Genomic DNA, 18876 nt, shown 5'->3' on the forward strand with positions numbered 1-18876 from the left:
AGCTGGCCATTTAATATTTCTTTTTTCCTTTGTCTTCTCTGTACCTTAAACTCAGTATAGTATATAAAAAGTGGAATTTACTGCCTTCTGTTGCCCAAGTATTTCCCAACCCTAAAACACACACCCTTCCCCTTCTGCATTCTCTAGCCCTGCTAACTGCATCACCACTATCTCTGCTACTAAATCTTAAACCCAAGGCATAATCAACACAACCTTAAAGAAGAGTAGTGCTGAAACCGGTTTGGCTCAGTGGATAGAGCGTCGGCCTGCGGACTGAAGGGTTCCGGGTTCGATTCCGGCCAAGGGCATGTACCTGGGTTGCGGGCACTTCCCCATTGGGGGATGTGCAGGAGGCAGCTGATCGATGTTTCTCTCTCATCGATGTTTCTGACTCCCTATCCCTCTCCCTTCCTCTCTGTAAAAAATCAATAAAATATATTTAAAAAAAAAAAAAAAAAAGAAGAAGAGTAGTAATATAACACTAAAAGAACAAGCAACAAAACAAAAAAGAGCCCTAACCGGTTTGGCTCAGTGGATAGAGTGTCAGCCTGCGGACTCAAGGGTCCCAGGTTCGATTCCAGTCAAGGACATGTACCTTGGTTGGGGCACAACCCCAGTAGGGGGTGTGTAGGAGGCAGCTGATCGATGTTTCTCTCTCATCGATGTTTCTAACTCTATCCCTTTCCCTTCCTGTCTGTAAAAAAATCAGTAAAATATATTTTTTATAAAAACAACAAAAAAACAAAAAATAGATAAATTAGCCTGGTGGTGTGGCTCAGTGGTTGAACATCAACCTATGAACCAAGAAGTCACGGTTCGATTCTTAGTCAGAGCACATGTTTCTCTCTCTTCCTCTCTCTAAAAAAAAAAATAAAAATATACTTAAAAAAATAAAGATAAATTAGACTACACAAAATTTAAAACTTCTGTGCTGCCTCAATAATACTATCAAAAAAGTGAAAAGAACCTAGTGGTATGACACCAATTCAGAGTGTCCCCTATGCAGGGAGAAGTTCCCTCCCCAGAAGCCGTCTACCTGCCACACTCCCAATGACCAAAAGATGGAGGACCCAGGAGTTGCCTAACATCAAGAGAAAACTTAACTTAAAAAAAAAAATCTGCCGAAACCGGTTTGGCTCAGTGGATAGAGCGTTGGCCTGCGGACTGAAAGGTCCCAGGTTCGATTCCAATCAAGGGCACGTACCTGGGTTGCGGGCACATCCCCGGTAGGAGATGTGCAGGAAGCAGCTGATCGATGTTTCTCTCATCGATGTTTCTAACTATCTCTCTCCCTTCCTCTCTGTAAAAAATCAATAAAATATATTTAAAAAAAAAATCTATACAAATAAAAGGGTAATATGCTAATTAGACTGGGAGACCTTCAGGACAAAGCCATGGTGGCAGGGCCGAGGCAGAGACAGTTAGGGGCGATCAGGTTAGGAGGGGAGGGCAGTTGGGGGTGATCAGGCTGGCAGTGGGGGCCGGGGAGAATGGCGGCGAGCAGACCAGTGGCGGGGGGTGGGGGGCAGTTGGGGGCGAGCAGGCCGGCAGGCAAAATGGTTAGGGGCGATCAGGCAGGCAGGCGAGCGGTTAGGAGCCAGCAGTCCCGGATTGCGAGAGGGATGTCCCAGATTGGTGAGGGTGCAGGCCGGGCTGAGGGACACATCCCCCCTCCCACAGGAATTTCATGCAAGAGGCCATTAGTGTGTGCGTGTGTGCATGTGTGCGTGTGTGTATTCTTTTTTACTTATTTCAGAGAGGAAGGGAGAGGTAGACAGAAACATCAATGTTGAGAGGGAATCACTGATTGGCTGCCTCTTGCATGCCACCTACTGGGGATTGATCCTGCAACCCGAGCATGTGCCCTTGACCACAGGCTGACACTCTATCACTGGGCCAGACCAGCTAGGGCCTTAACTTCTTCTTAATATTAAATTTACTTGCGAGAGAAACCAAGATGGCAGCATAGGTAAACCCAGGAAATTGCTGCCTCGCACAACAAATTCAAAAATACAACTAAAAGACAAAACGGACACCATCCAGAACCACAGGAAGGCTGGCTGAGTGGAAATTCTACAACTAGAAGGAAAGAGAAAAGCACACTGAGACTCAGAGGAGGTGCGGAAGTGCAGAGGTATGGAGGCGCACGTGGAAAGGGCTGCCAACTGAGGACGCAGCTGTCTTTCTGATCGGGAGGGAGTCACAAGCCCCCGGCTGCTCTGAACTCCAGTTCTGGGTGAGTCTCTGGGGCCGAGGCTCATATGGGAGAAACTGGACTGTCTGGCAGCGGGCAGAACTCAGAACTCGAGGGCGGCTTTCTCTCAGAGGTGCTTGCAGCGATTACCGGGACAGAGAGAGCAGGGCCCCTTAGGGCAGTGCTGAGGATCAGCCATAGCTGCTTGCTCCACTCTGTTGATCCCGAGACCCCGCCCCACCCAAGCTGTGTGCAGAGGCTTTTGCATATGAAAGGCCTGGCCCTTTGCAATCTGAAAATTACCTAACAAACTGCAGCTGGGCCAGACAGACCCAGAACTTCCAAGAGAAGGCCCAAGGCCCCACAGCAGCTTGCATTGCTTCACAGCTGGGCCTCATTTGGGCACCTCCAAAACCCAAACAAGGAAGACGAATCTGCAGATCCCTCCATAGCTCCTGCTGGGTAGCCTCAGGCAGAGGCTAAATTAGCACCTCCTTAGATCCAAGTGCCCAGTGTACCCAGTGGTCAGAGTGGGACCATCCAATTACAACTCCTCAGATCCATAAGGGACACACTCAGGGGGCAGACTCAGTGAGCACCAAAGCCCCACTGAAGCAAGTCTTGCCCCAGAAGGGTGTCTCCAGCACAGAAGTTCTCCCACTGCAGACACAGCTGATTTTCACAGACCATTGGCCTGGAGGTCAATTCCTCCCAGTGATACCTACAACAATCAAGGCTTAAGTACAAAAAGACTGTGCACAAAGCCCACAAAGGGGTGCACCAAGAGTGTCCACCTCAGGTAATTAGGGAGGCTGAGCCACTGGGCCCTATAGAGCACCTAGCACACAAAGCCACCCCACCAACACGGGAAGCATAAAAAATGTGGAGACAAAGAAACAGGTCACAAATGACAGAAATGGAGGAAAGCAAACGACTGGATATAGAGTTCAAAACCACACTTTAAAGGTTTTTCAAGAACTTTCTAGAAACCGCCGATAAATTTAGTAAGATTCTCAAAAAGTCTGGTGAGACTGCCGATAAATGTAGTGATACCCTCAAGAAATCTAGTGAGACCCTCGAGGTTATGAAAAAGGACCAACTAGAAATTAAGCATACTCTGACTGAAATAAAGGATATTATACAGAGTTCCAACAGCAGACTAGAGGATCTCAAGAATCAAGTCAAAGATTTGAAATACGAAGAAGCAAAAAACACCCAACCGGAAAAGCAAAATGAAAAAAGAATCCAAAAATACGAGAATAGTGTAAGAAGCCTCTGGGACAACTTCAAGCGCACCAACATCCGAATTATAGGGGTGCCAGAAGATGAGAGAGAGCAAGATATTGAAAACCTATTTGAAGAAATAATGACAGAAAACTTCCCCCACCTGGTGAAAGAAATGGACTTACAGGTCCAAGAAGCGCAGAGAACCCCAAACAAAAGGAATCCAAAGAGGACCACACCAAGACACATCAGAATTAAAATGCCAAGAGCAAAAGACAAAGAGAGAATCTTAAAAGCAGCAAGAGAAACAAACTCAGTTACCTACAAGGGAGTACCCATACGACTGTCAGCCGATTTCTCAACAGAAACTTTGCAGGCCAGAAGGGAGTGGCAAGAAATATTCAAAGTGATGAATGCCAAGAACCTACAACCAAGATTACTTTATCCAGCAAAGCTATCATTCAGAATTAAAGGTCAGATAAAGAGCTTCATAGATAAGGAAAAGCTAAAGGATTTCACCACCACCAAACCAGGATTATATGAAATGCTGAAAGGTATCCTTTAAGAAGAGGAAGAAGAAGAAAAAGGTAAAGATACAAATTATGAACAACAAATACACATCTATCAACAAGTGAATCTAAAAATAAAGTGAATAAATAATCTGATAAACAGAATAAACTGGTGATTATAATAGAATCAGGGGCATAGAAAGGGAGTGGACTGACTATTCTTGGAGGGGAAAGGGGTGTGGAGGATGCGGGAAGAGACTGGACAAAAATCGTGCACCTATGAATGAGGACAGTTGGGGGGGGGGGGTGAGGGCTGGGGTAGGGGGGAACCGGGTAGAGGGGAGCTATGGGGGGGAAAAAGAGGAACAACTGTAATAATCTGAACAATAAAGATTTAATTAAAAAAAATAAACAAATATACTTGCACTGAAATCAGAAAATTCCATAATTTTATATTTTTGTTACATAAGATACTGTGCCAGCAGCTCAGGTGGAGGACAGAATCTGGACTGCTGGTCCAAGGCTTCCAGGGTCAGGTTTGGGCGAGGGCTCCACCCAGCTCAATTATTCCCAAGCCTGCAGACCTGATCGGGAGCTGTGACCAGGGCCCAATGATGGGGCACACCCACCCTCAACCCTGCAGCACAACTCAGTTACTTCTGCAGGAAGTTCACTCACTGGGACAAGTTCACTCCTTTCCCCAAATCACACAGTTGAGAAATTATTTCAGAAATAGGCTGGGACACACTATTCACTTCTATGATGAGGAAAGGAGCCAACATCTGGCAGGCAATAAGGGTTTAGCCTGAATTAGCAAGTGTTGAATGAGCAGAGAACATCGCTGCTTTCAGGGGCCTGGTCAGTCTGCCAGCCCCAACACCAGCAAACCTTACCTGGTCCAGTTAGCAGGCACATCCATTCACATAAGTAGAAACCAAGGCATTGCATCTATCCTTAAAGTATCTGGCATGTACCTTTTAACACACATGTAAAGTTTGTTTCCCATTTATAAAGTGGAAGTCTGCATCCTGGGCCTTACAGATGCCAAAGGGTCTCCTCCAGCCCAGGGCTTTTGGTGGAGCACAGCCAGCTTAAGTGAGAAATTCTGTTTTCCTAACACCGAGGCCACAAACTGCCTCAGAGGCTAGCGGGTGGGACACCTGTCACCTCTATATCCAGGCTACCTCCTGACACTTTTTGTTATTTTCAGGTTTTTAAAACTATTTTTAACTTATACCAGAGATAAGACTTTGCCATAGGTGTCCTTAAGGAACAAATTCCACAGAAGTGTTGGTGTGTTAAGAGTGAAGTGAAAGCCACATAAGCCTGGTGCAACAAGCCCTCACCAGGACCTCTGGTCTGATGTAGCATCCCCTGCTAGGAGTGTGCAGCTCGGGCTTGTGGCAGAGGCCTGCATAGGCTCCTCAGAGTGTGACTTAGCAGTTGTCCAGTAACAGAAATGACTCTATTCTCCTCAGTAATAAAGGTCGGCTGCCAGAGACAAGCCACCATGACCATGGACCAGACTGAGAAGCAGACCTTCAGACGAGGAGGGGCCCAGAGTGGGCCTCTAATGGATCTGAAATCCTTTACTTATACTCTGACCAAGTACACACAACTGTCCATCATGTCAGACCTGAGCATTTACTAGGAAAATAGTATAAAAGATGAAAATGTAACCTGTCAGAATGTCTACCATCAACAAATAAACAAATGACAAGTGCTGGCAAGGATGTGAAGAAAAGGGAACCCTAGTACACTGCTGGTGGGAATGCAGACTGGTGCAACCAGTTCTAGATCACCATTATGGAAAACTGTATGGAGTTTTCTCAAAAAATTAAATATGGAACTCCCATTTGACCTAGTGATCCCACTTCTAGGACTATATCCTAAGAAACCCGAAACACCAATCTGAAAGAATATATGCACCCCTACGTTCATAGCAGCACAATTTACAATAGCTAAGATCTGGAAACAGCCTAATTGCCCATCAATAGATGAGTGGATAAAAAAGCTGTGGTACATTTATACCATGGAATACTATGCAACAGTAAAAAAGAAGACTCTTTTACCCTTTGAGAGAACATGGAGGGATCTGGAGGGTATCATGCTAAGTGAAATAAGCCAGTCAGAGAATGTCAAGTATCCACTCATATGTGGATGATCACACTCATATGTGGAATCTAAGTAACAAAATAAACTGAAGGAACAGAGTAGATCCAGAGACATGGAAGCATGAAACAGAGTGCAGAATCTCAGAGGGAAGGTGGGGGAGAGTGGGTGGGTGGGAGGTAATCAACCAAAGATCTGGTATGCATATATGCATAAACCATGGACACAGACAATAGGGTGCTGAAGGCCTGGGGTGGCGGTAGGGGGTCAATGGAGGAAAAAAGGGGACACATGTAATACTTTCAACAATAAAGAATTATTTTAGCCCTAGCTGGTTTGGCTCAGTGGACAGAATGTCAGCCTGTGGACCAAAGGGTCCAGGGTTCGATTCCTCTTAGAAGCAAGAGTAGCCTGGCTGGTGTAGCTCAGTGGTTGAGTGTTGACCCATGAACCAGGAGGACACAGTTCAATTTCCAGTCAGGGTACATGCCTCCTCCCCAGCCAGGAGGCAACCAATCAATGTGTTTCTCACACATCAATGTATCTCTTTGTCTTTCCCTTTCGCTTCTACTCTCCCTATAAATCAATGGAAGAATATCCTTGGGTGAGGATTAACCAAAAAAATAAAAAATAAATAAATAAATAAAATAAAAAAAAATTATTAAAAAAACCCACAATGTAATAAGTGTTATTTATAAAATAGAGCATTTATTTTAAAAATTAATTCCTACTTTAGATGAATAGATTAATTCCTACTATGATGAATGCCTTTTTTTCCTTTCCAATCCTATCTGTGTACTCTCATCACTTTATGGAAAGCCTCATTTGAGGATGCTATTAAAAGCAAGGACTTGGCAGATGAAATCACCTATCACCTGACTTGTTATAGATCCTGCAGAAGGCAAAAGGCTCAAAGGTAATCCAACCAAAAACCGTAAAAATAGATTACTGTAATTTATAGCCCAAAATAAAAATTTTCTTCCTCTGGGGAAAAAGAAAAAGACAAAAAAGTGTCTAGAGCTTGAACACCTCCAGTGCTGTGGCATAATAAAAGTGCTGATTTGGAACGCCACCTAAACATGAAGTTAAATACACCATTAGGTAGACAAAGGTCTAAACAAAGCCTCTTAGAAGCAAGAGTAGCCTGGCCGGTGTGGCTCAGTGGTTGAGTGCTGACCCATGAACCAGGAGGACACAGTTCAATTTCCAGTCAGGGTACATGCCTGGTTGCAGGCTTGATCCCCAGTAGGGGGCATGCAGGAGGCACCCAATAGATGATTTTCTCTCATCATTGATGTATCTGTCTCTCTCCCTCTCCCTTCCTCTCTGAAATAAAAAATACACACACACACACACACACGACAAAGTATTGACAAACATGTGAAGAAATTGGAACTCTCATATGCCATTAGTGAAAATACAAAATGGTGCAGTCACTTAGAAAAATAGTTTGGCAGTATGCAAAAGATTAAACATAGAATTACCTAGTAATTCCACTCCCAAGTATATATCCAAGAGAAATGAAAACATGACCATGCAAAAACTTGTAAATGAATGTTTAGAGCAGGTCATGATAGCCAAAAAGTGGAAATAACTTAAATGGCCATCAACTGATGAATGGATAAAGAAAATGTTTTCACAAAAATGAACACATGCTACAACACAGATGAACTTTGAAAACATCATGCTGAGTGAAACAACTGACACACAAAAGGACACATCTTGTATGATTCCAATTATATGAAATGTCCAGAATAGGCATATCCATAGAAACAGAAAGGAGATATAGGTGATTGCTAGGGCTGGGGAAAAGGAGGAATGGAGATGGACTGCTAATGGGGATGAGGTTTCTTTGGGGATGATGAAGATGGTCTGGAATGGTGATGGTTGAACATCCCTATGAATACACTAATAAACACTGAATTGTACACTATACGTGCGTGAATTATATGGTAGGTGAATTATATCTCAACTAGAGGCCTGGTGCATGAACTTTGTGCACGGGGGGTGGGGGAGGGCATGTCCCCTCAGCCCAGCCTGCGCACTCTCGCAGGACCCCTAACTCCTTACTGCCCGCTGCTCCTTACCGCTTGGCTCGCTGCTCCTTAGTGCTGTCATGGAGGTGGGAGAGGCTCCCGTCACTGCCGCTGCACTTGCCAGCTGTGAACCCGGCTTCTGGCTGAGCAGTGCTCCCCCTGTGGGAGCGCACTGACCACCAGGGGGTAGCTCCTGCATTAAGCGTCTGCCCCCTGGTGGTCAGTGTGCATCATAGTGACTGGTTGTTCTGGTTGTTCCGCCTTAATGGTCTCTTAGGCTTTTATTATATAGATGTAGCTATTTAAAAAACAGTTGTAGCCCTAACCGGTTTGGCTCAGTGGATAGAGCGTCAGCCTGCGGACTGAAGGGTCCCGGGTTCGATTCCAGTCAAGGGCATGTACCTTGGTTGTGGGCACATCCCCAGTAGGGGGCAGCTGGCAGCTGATCGACGTTTCTCTCTCATCGATGTTTCTAACTCTCTATCCCTCTCCCGTCCTCTCTGTAAAAAATCAATAAAATATATTTTAAAAAACCACACAAAACAAAACAGTTGTAGCAGCTAATATTCATGGGGCATTTATTATAGGCTCTGGGCTAGGTATTTAAGGTACACTACCTCATTTAATCCACCTAACAATTCTATGAGATAGATACTATTACTATCCCCCATTTTACAGATAAGAAACCTGAGAGACTTAGAGTGGTTAAGTAACTTGCTCAAGGTCAACAAAGAGCCTGGCTTTGAGGTCAGGTCTATGTGACCTCAGAATTTAAACCCTTAATCACTTCTCATAGTGCCTCTTCTATCCAGTCTACTGCTAAATTCTGTCCATTCTTCCTGGCAACATTTTGACATTTCTCATACTCATGACCTCATTTCCTTCCCATCTTCCTTGCCTATCATCAGACTGTTTTAGCAAACCTAAGCTCCCTACCCTAGTCTTTCTCTTCCAGACCCTTCAACACATTTATGAGGGTGTCTTCACATGAAGTTCCAGCTTTGTCTCTGGCTCAAAAATTTTCAGTGGTTCCCACAATCTAAAGCACAGTCAATACCCCTGCACATATTTCTACCATATTCCTTCCTCTCACCCTATGCTGCCCCATTCTCATCACTCCTGAACACCATATACCCCTCTCCTACCTTTGGGCTCTTGCTTAGCCTGTTCCTGCTACCTGGGATGCCCTGCACCTCTGCCTATCAATGTCCTATCTATGTTTCAAAGCTGGCTCCTTGTTTACTAACTTTTTCTCAATTTCACAACCCTGCCTCCTTGCCTGTTAGAACTTAATCTCACTTTCTTACAGCAAAAAAACATATTCTAGTTATTCCAGGAGTATAAGGGTTATTTCTGACCCATGTCTACCTTCCCACAGCACTGCCTAGCATAACAAAGGGCCTTACTGAACAGAACTGTCATAGTGGATGTTATCTGGGCTGTATTTGAGGCAGAGAAGAAAGATGGGAGTATGTGAACCCAGGAACCATATTCTAAAGATGGGAGAAGATTCTGAGGTGACAAGACACATAGACTATGGAAAGAAAGATACAATAGCAGGGTAGGACCCACTCTAGGACCCATATCCTGCCTTCTGGAATACCTGGACTGCCTAGAGCACTGGACAGTCTCCATGCCTGCTTCCCCATATGGTTCCACAAGCCACATTGGTTTCCTCTCTGGCACCAAGAGGGCAATTAGTTAAGTTTGTATAGTGATCTGTTATTTCATGGTCTCAGCCCCACATGGCCCAACTGGGTGGCCTGGGTGGCTATGCAGGCTCCTTATATTCAAGGGCAGCTACACTTCCCATTTCCCAACACCTGAATGTGAAGATCCAACACTGTCATCTTAGTCCTCTGCTTGGGAAAGATTACCAATCTGGGAGGTGTGGTGGGGCAGTGCTGGGCTGGGCAGGTCCGATCCAGAACAGCTATGCAATGACTATTAAAGAAGTGACAAGTGCCTGGAGTCCATTAGTATATCAATAGTGAGCCAGGGGTAAGGGTTTCCAAACTCACTATTCACAGTACCCATCAGTGAGCCCTGGTCGGCACAGGGCACTCTTCATCTCTTCTCTGTATCTGTAAACTTCCTGAACATCAGCATTTTCATTGCAGTTTCCATTCCTTTTTCCTGCCTCCTCCTCTCTTTATGGCAACATTTATTTCAGTGGGGGCTGAATGCATAGTAAAGGGAGTGGGACTAGCTGGGCCTAATCTCTGGACTACTCACTTGATTAGCATAGCGTTTTGGTAACTTCTTGCCAGTGTCAATGTCCATTTCTTCATCATATTTCTTATCTTCTTCCTCACTCTCCATCCCTGTCCAGTCATCTTCAGCCAGTCTTCTGGCATGATTCACATAATCCAGCCGCTTGCTGGAGAAAGAAAAGGCATAAGCAGAAGTGAAAATTTTAAAACGACAGCTTCCAGGGCTTTCTGCTTTAAACAGTTTTATGAGGAGCAGCTAGGCCTTTCTCTAGCTCCTGTCTAATTTTCAAAAACAATCATTTAGTTTACAATTTAATAACTTATTCATTTCCCTCTATCGTTATCTTCCTCTTTTTTTAAAAAAATATATTTTTATTGATTTCAGAGAGGAAAGGGGAGAGAGAAACATCAATGATGAGAATCATTGGTTGGCTGCCTCCTACATGCCCCACACTGGTGATGAGCCTGCAACCCAGGCATGTGCCCTGATGGGAATCGAACCATGACCTCCTGGTTCATAGGTTGATGCTCAACCACCGAGCCACGCCGGCCAGGTATTATATTCTTCTTTTTTAAAAAAAATTGCATATTGTACAAAGTTTGGGAAATGAGAAGGAAGAACAGTAACCTTTATAACCTACCTGTTCCAAAGTGATTTGTAAAGTAGCCCTGGCCCAATAGCTCACTTGGTTAGAATGTCATCCTGATACACCAAGGTTGCAGGTTTGATCCTTGTATAAGAATCAACTAAGAGATCAAGCACTGAGGCAGTGAGACCAACTCAGCTGGGTTTTTTTTCAAACACACGTGTTCATGCACATAAAGGTGCACATGAGAGAGGGCATATGCAAGCACAATGGTCTTTTATTTCAAGAGTAGTGCCCTGGTGCACAGATTCATGCACATTGAAGGGAAATTAATTAGAAGGTGGCTGGCAGGGTGGGACTAGGTGAGATAGGCCGGACACACCTGGGGTGGCACCATGGCTCGCAGGGTGTCTGCAGAGTGAGCGGGGTCCCTCCAGCAGGTGGGGTCCCTCGGCCTACTCTGTGGGGATCGGGACGAAACCAGCTCTCCAACATCCCCCTAGGGGTCCTGGAGTGCGAGAGGGCAGTTCTCGGGTGATGCACCCCAGAATTGGGCTTCCTCCTCGCTGGTTCTGGAGCGCGTCACCAGAGAATAAGACACTGCAGTTCAGCAGCTCCTGCCCCCTGGTGGTCAGTGCGCATCATAGCTACCGGTCAGACAATCACTTAGCCTTTTATATCTACCTCAACGCAGGAGCTGCCATGACTTGGACTGGCCATTTAAAAAGAAACGGCACCGCGGACCTGGTGCCCACAAAGCAACATTTGGCTCCCCCCAAGTGGGACACAGGCCCTGCCACCACCCTAGAGTGACAGCCCATCAAATTACAGCCAACACTGCCGAGACCCCATGGCGCCAAATGCAGCCCACAGCCCAGCCCGGACCAGAAATGGTCGCTGTGGGTGCCGGGTAATGACATCACGTAGCAACGCCCGGTTTCCTCTCCCTAGAGACAGCTAGCCTCCTTGGAGTTTCTTCAGCCCAGGAACACGACTTGCTTTATAGCCAGCTGCAAACATTTCACACTTTAACCAAATGTCTGTGAAGTGGTTTCCCGTGCCTCATCTCATTTGATCCTCACAGAAGTCCTGGAGTAGGAGACTTGGTGGAATCTTATTTTCATTACCCGGAAAACAGAGATTTAGAAAGTTTAGAAACTTGACCTGACTGAAAAGAAGAAATGGTGGAACATGAAAATGACTTCAGGTTTTCTCACTGTGCAGAATATAGTCAAACACTGCTGCAGTTAAATATTTTACCCTTTGTTCTCCCTGCATGAGCTACAATAATAATCTGCTTTGTGTTAATATTTACTGCTGTGTTGCTGACAATTACCTGAAAGAGAAGTTGGGGTGCTTCACTAGGCTGGAAAAAGTTTAGCTACATCAGAAAGCAGGTCTAATTAAGCATGTTTATTCTATATATATAAAAGGCTAAGCTGACTTGTGCATGCACAGTACATATAAAAGCTCTTGCTGGCACTAATCTGTCACTGTCGATTGTGAATTCGGTTGACACTTCTATTATAGAGAAAGGGTGAATAGCAATATTAAAATATTTCTTCTAATTAATTTCCTTTCAATTTGCACGAATCCATGCACCAGGCCTCTAGTATATAGATAAGAAAGAGCTGGAGTGCTTGTACATGTACAAAAGGATGAATTTCTGTGGTTATTTCCCAAGCATTGTTTTAAGCACAAGAGAAGGAAACTAAAAAAACAAAAACAAAAAAACTGCCCCGCCCGTGTTGTTCAGTGGCTGAGCATCGACCTATGAACCAGGATCACGGTTCAATTCTTGGTCAGGGTTGCAGGCTCGATCCTCAGTAGGGTGCATGCAGGAGGCAGCCAATCAATGATTCTCACTGATGTTTCTCTTTCTCTCCCTTCCTCTCTGAAATCAATATATATATTTTTTATTTTTTTTTATTTTTTATTTTTTAAATATATTTTATTGATTTTTTACAGAGAGGAAGGGAGAGAGATAGAGAGTCAGAAACATCGATGAGAGAGAAACACCGATCAGCTGCCTCCTGCACATCCCCCACTGGGGATGTGCCCGCAACCCAGGTACATGCCCTTGACCGGAATCGAACCCGGGACCCTTCAGTCCGCAGGCCGACGCTCTATCCACTGAGCCAAACCGGCTTCGGCAATATATATATTTTTTAAAGAGAGGAGGGAGATATCTGTAATACTATCAATAATAAAAAATATATTAAAAAAAGAGAGGAAAGCCCTGGCTGGTTTGGCTCAGTGGATAGAGCACCGGCCTGTGGACTGAGGGGTCCCAGGTTCGATTCTGGTCAGGGGCACATGCCTGGGTTGTGGGCTCAGTCCCCAGTAGGGGGCCTGCAGGAGGCAGCCGATCAATGATTCTCTCATCATTGATGTTTCTATCTCTCCCCCTCCCTTCCTCTCTGAAATCAATAAAAATATATTTAAAAAAAAAAAAAAAAGAGAGAGAGAGAGAGAGAGAGAGAGGCAATTACCCATATGCCCGTCAGTAGGGGACTGCTTTGATTATTATATCATGAACTGTCCATTCAATAGAATACCTGGAACTTAACGATATAGAATTTCTGCAAAAAAACATTGTTAGCTAAATGTTCAGAACAGTATACTTAAAAAAAAAAAAAAGGTTGCAGGCCAGGTAGCTCTAGTCACCAAAAGGGTATGGATTCCATTTCCAGTCAGGGACTATACCAGTCGATGTTTCTCCTTACATGGATGTTTCCCTCTCTTTCTCTCTCCTTTCCTCTCTCTCTCTAAAATCAATAAAAAAACATATCCTCAGGTCAGGATTAATAAAAAAGGTCATCACACTTGCTCATTTTGCAGAGAATATCTTTGAAAGGATACCTAAGAAACTAATAATATGAGATAAACTGAATAGCTAAGAGGAAAACATTAGGAGGAAGACTTTTCACCAATTATTTTGCAACAGGTAATATATCCATTACATGTATTCATAGTTCAAAATTTGAAATATATAAATTATAGTGTTTTTTTTTTGTTTAAGAAGGGGCATGGGGTGATCTGAGAAGGTAATTTGCAAGCAACCCAGAGGCCACAGGGAACCATTTCTGCTAAATACATGCAGTGATGCAACACTGGGCAAAATGCAGATGGTATAGAAACTGTGCAGCTGTTAACAGCTCCTCTTGATTTTCAATCCTTAATTGATTAACCCAGAAGAGACCATGTTGCACTGAGAATAAAAGGGCAGACCTTGCCTTCTGAGAAGCATAGCCTCAAACATTCCTATCCTGCTCTCTTTTCCTGTATGCTCATCTTGGCACTGAGAATTACATGTATGGAAGATATTTCCTCAAGTTCCCTGTGGAATTATTTGTTTGGAGCTCCCAAGGTCTCTACAGAAACATCTGGGCTGCAGACAGACAGGAAGACCACACCAAGGCCAGGATTCAGAATGTGGGAGAAGCTACACAGGGAATGTGGGGAGTGGAAGTCTGGGCATGACTTTCTCAAGTCCATAAATTACAAAGCTCAGTACTGCTGCCAGGAAAAAAAAAAATTAACCAAATAACTGAAGTTTTACTTTCAAACTTCCTCATCTTTTTTCTAAGCTCTGGGTGTAAAAGACATCTACCTCTGCCAGGATTTATTCCTCCCAACCTTGTGGATAACATGATCAACCTACAAAGGGTCTACTTTGAAGAGGGTTCTGTAGAAGCAAGCCTAGAGCTTTCTGAACTGTTCACAATGCCCAGCCTGGAGAAAAAAGCCAGGGAGTCAAAGCATCCCTTACAATTTCTGCCGTTCCAATAACTGCTGACGCCGCTCACTCTGCTCCAGGGAACTGTACTTGGACTTGTACTGGGACAGGCGAGGGTGTGGGGCAGCTGTGCTATTCAGATCTTGAGACACAGAAAAGCTACTAGCCAGGGCTTGACTCAGTTCTTCCATTTTCCCTACAAAGGAAAATATAAGAAGATGGTTCATTCATTTTATATTACCTCCTGTATACAGGCAGTTATAACATGGTATCTACATTGCTAAAAAAAACCTTAATCCAAAATCATAATGGTTTCCTGGGAAAAATGAAAGTTAAAGGGTAAAAGAGTTACAGATGAGCAATTACGGTATTTCCTGCAGATTTTTAATAATGATCCTTCTGATAGATATAACCTTAAACATTAGCCACTAAGCAATTTCACCTTGTGATTCAATCTAACTTTTGCTCTTTGCTACCCATTACCAGGTGTCCTATCATTAATTCCTTCTTACCACACATAACCAGTGATGTGATCAAGTACCTAACTTTTTCCTGAACAGCTCTAAATAGTCATTACTCATTAACTAATAAAACTTTCTGATGCAGTTTATCCAATTGGTTGTTTAATTCTCTAATAAATGCCAACCCACATTAAGAAAATTTAGCTCCAGAAAAAATACTGGTTCTGGGGCCCCTGCAGGAAGACAAGATAAGCCAAAAACCCAAATCTAGCAGTTATTTTCTCATTTTATAGTTTGTTTTGTTTGGAGTGGGCCAAAGGAAGTTTTCAGAACTACCTACTTCGGACTCAGTTAAAAAATGATAGCTAAAAAAGCAAAAAAAAAAAAAAAAAAAAAAAAAGCTAGAATGTGGAAGGTTGTCTACCAGCTAATAGCATGTGCTTTAGAACTGTGAAGGACTGACATGTGGTACCTTTGGGAGAACAGAGAGGAGATGTCATACTGGAGAAAGACTACCCAGGTAAGCCCTAAAGAATTAAAGTGGAGAAGAGGAGGTGAATTCACACTTCACTCTTCTGTGAATAAAGGTATGGAGCTTACCCAAAGGTTAAAGTTGTGCCTCAGAAGAAAAGGGAAACATCTGAGAGACAGCTGGACAGTGGGCACCACAGTGCTTCAGGTTCACCTCAGCGTAGTTCCCACTGCTCTGAGCACCAAAGCCAGCAAGTTCATTCCAGAGCCTCTAGAGTTAAAAATAGACCTTATGGGCCTCTACTAGGCAATGAGTTACTTTCCATTGCACACTTGAGGTCAGATTTTCTTTTCTTAATTTACAGCATTAGATTTTTTAATTTGAAAGGAACTTTCAAAAATTGTGATTAAAAACTCAAGTTACCATCTTAACCACTTTAAGTGCACAATTCAGTAGTGTTTAGTGCATTCACATTGTTGCTCAATCAATTTCCAGAAATCTTTTTCATCTTGCAAAATGTACAGGAAAGGAACTCTTTTTTACTTAAGATTAACATAGCAATACTTGAGTTGAGGCTCGTCTTAACACACATAATGCCACCAGGGTGGCCATTTGCGGCTGAGGCTTAGGTGATGAGTACTTGGAATCCGTAATGGCGAGCTACTTTCTGTACTTTTGTGTAAGTCTGAACACTTCCATAATACAATTTGTGGGTTTCTGCTCTTCTGGGAAGCACAAAAAATCGTAATCGCAGCTTTGGATACTGGGGAGGCTCTCTACGCTGTTGCTGGCTGCCTCCTCCTCTTTGAACCCATTCCTCCATGGGTGCAGTCGTTTAGGGTTCTCACCTCGGCACGGTTGGCTTCCTGCGCCAGCGGCGTCTGCGCCCTTCTAACTCCCAAACCTCCGGCCCCGCGCCCGCGCCCGCGCCCGCGCCCGCGCCCGCGCCCGCGCCCGCGCCCGCGCCCGCGCCGCGCCGCGCCCGCGCCCGCGCCCGCGCCCGCGCCCGCGCCCGCGCCCGCGCCCGCGCCCGCGCCCGCGCCCGCGCCCGCGCCCGCGCCCGCGCCCGCGCCCGCGCCCGCGCCCCTCCTCGTCGTCCTCATCCTCCGCGGCCGTCTCTCACCGAGCTTCTATCGATTCCAGGAGGCCGTTCTCCCCGCCACAGCCCCGCACAGCCTTTTCCCTTCCGGATGGGGCCGTTCAGGTCTTGAGGGATCCCTCCTCCACCCACTAGTCCCTGAGAGTCTGGGCCAGACCGCGGGGGCTAAAGGAGCGGAAGCGCGCCCAGGAGGAGGACCTGGCTGGCTCCGCCCGTGCGGGGGAGAACCTCCGGAGGCCCGGGATTGGAGCCGGCACCGAGGGGCAGTTAGGGCTAAGGCTCGAACCCAGGACTCACCCGGCCCGGCCACGCGGCGCCGCCACCGCTGCCGCCACAGGCAGGGGCCAGCCAATCACTGGCCGCGGAAGAGCCTCCCGCCCCTGGGGCCGCACCGCCCAGCCCACTCGCCCCAGCATCCGGAGATTCCGGCCCTCCCGGGGGCGGGGTCTCCGCGAGGCGCTACTTCCGCTCCGCGGGGCGGGTGTTTTCCGGTCAGATGGGGCCCCTTCTGGGAGGGTCTGGCTGCGCCCGAGCACCGCTCCTGCGCGCCTGGCGCCCACAGGAGGCGCCCCACTCGGTCCCGGCGTTCTGGGCCCTCCAGGCCTGGGTCCCGCTTCAGACCCGCTGTGAGCGCGCTGGGCGCTCCCACAACCCGCCCCTCTCTGCGGTCCCTGAATGGCTCCCTGCTCCCTTCACACCCTCTCCTGCTTGAGGGAGCCACGCTGGAGCCCGGCCTCATTACACCGGGTTTGCTCCAGCTGGGAGGCTCCCTTTCTTACTCCGTGGTGGGCGCCGAGGAAGGCTGATTCCTGCTTAAGTAGTAAGCATCAAGAACAAAGTGTTAGGGGCAGAAATAGAATAATGGGGACTAGCAGTAGTTACAAGAAATATTAATCATGCTCTGTTAACTGATTGTTCCATTCTGATTTAAGAAAGCACATTCATGCCTTGGCCGGTTTGCCCAGTGGATAGAGCATGGGCCTGCAGACTGAAGGGTTCTGGGACCGATTCAGGTCAAGGGCACCTAGGGTTGCAGGCTCCTGGCCCTGGTGGTGGTGGGGGGGGGCATGCAGGAGGCAACCAATCAATGGTGTTTCTCTCTGTCTCTCCCTCTCGCTTCCTCTCTGTAATCAATAAAAATATATTTAAAAAACAACAAATAGAAATACTACTTATTGAATGTTTACATTGACCAGACACTGCCTCACATACATTATCTCACTTAATCTGCAAATAACACAAGAAGAAACTAAAGCTCAGAGAGGTTAGGTAACTTTCCTGTCACACAACTTTTGAGCCAAATATTTGAATTTGCTAAATATTTGACCTAGAAAATGGATATTGCTATCCTACAGAAAGAAAATATACAAAGTTGGCACATTTGAGTCCAAGGTATGGATAAAAAGGGGGGTTCTATGGAAGGTAACCTCACAGGTGATCTGATCACAAATTCCCAACGGGGCAGGTCATTGTGGGTAGTCTTGCTCCAGGCCTATAACTTCCTTATGAAAGGTTTTAAACTAGCCCTGTCATTTGTTCTTACCCATTTAGGTTAACACACCTTTGAAATGACAGAAGTAGCCCTAGCAGGTTTGGCTCAGAGGATAGAGCATAGTCCTGTGGACTGAAGGGTCCCAGGTTCGATTCTGGTCAAGGGCACATGCCTGGGTTGCAGACTTGATCCCCAGTATGGAGCATGCAGGAGACAGCCAATCAATGATTATCTCTCATCATTGATGTTTCTATCTCTCCCTCTCCCTTCTTCTCTGAAATCAATAAAAATATATTTTAAAAAAAGAAATGACAGAAGTAATATCCTTTGAAGAAGGAGTGTGTTCCCTCAAGAGCACATAATCTTGTTAACTATCCTGTAATCCAATCCCAGCCTTGCTTTCTCCAATCTTCCTTACATCCCTGCCTTAATTTCAAATGCATAAAAGAAGATGTGAAGTGTTATTCTCAGGAGCTTTTGAGATCTTGCTTCCTGCATATGTGGCCAATTTGGCTCAAATAAACTCTTATGAAAATTTCTCTGCAGGCTTGTATATCTCTTACCTGGACAGATACAACAACAAAAAAAGCACAGGCAACAAAATTAAAATAGATAAATTGAGCATCAAATTAAAGACTCTTGTACATCAAAGGACATTATCAAGAGTGAATACACAACTTACAGAATGGAAGATAATATTTGCAAATCAAATATCTGACAAAGACTAATATCCAGGAC

General features: G+C 45.4%; 1 protein-coding gene across 4 annotated transcripts in view; it reads right to left on the bottom strand.

Moving 5' to 3' along the window:
* The window catches only part of SNUPN (snurportin 1), a 41837-nt gene extending 24788 nt beyond the window's left edge, over nucleotides 1-17049 (bottom strand). The window contains exons 1-4 of one of the 4 annotated variants that reach the window (XM_036349631.1): nucleotides 16671-16991; nucleotides 15676-15817; nucleotides 14648-14810; nucleotides 10311-10455 (exon numbers count right to left, since the gene is read on the bottom strand). In XM_036349631.1, the coding sequence (XP_036205524.1) occupies nucleotides 10311-10455; nucleotides 14648-14805 (303 nt within the window). In that variant the 5' untranslated portion in view covers nucleotides 14806-14810; nucleotides 15676-15817; nucleotides 16671-16991. Of the gene's footprint in view, nucleotides 1-10310; nucleotides 10456-14647; nucleotides 14811-15675; nucleotides 15818-16670 lie in introns of all 4 variants that reach the window. The other 3 variants (XM_036349657.1, XM_036349649.1, XM_036349640.1) reach the window with 3 other exon arrangements.
* Nucleotides 17050-18876: the final 1827 nt, after the last annotated feature.

This window comes from Myotis myotis, unplaced genomic scaffold (assembly GCF_014108235.1).
Source record: "Myotis myotis isolate mMyoMyo1 unplaced genomic scaffold, mMyoMyo1.p scaffold_m19_p_1, whole genome shotgun sequence".
NCBI classification, from domain to species: Eukaryota; Metazoa; Chordata; class Mammalia; order Chiroptera; family Vespertilionidae; genus Myotis; species Myotis myotis.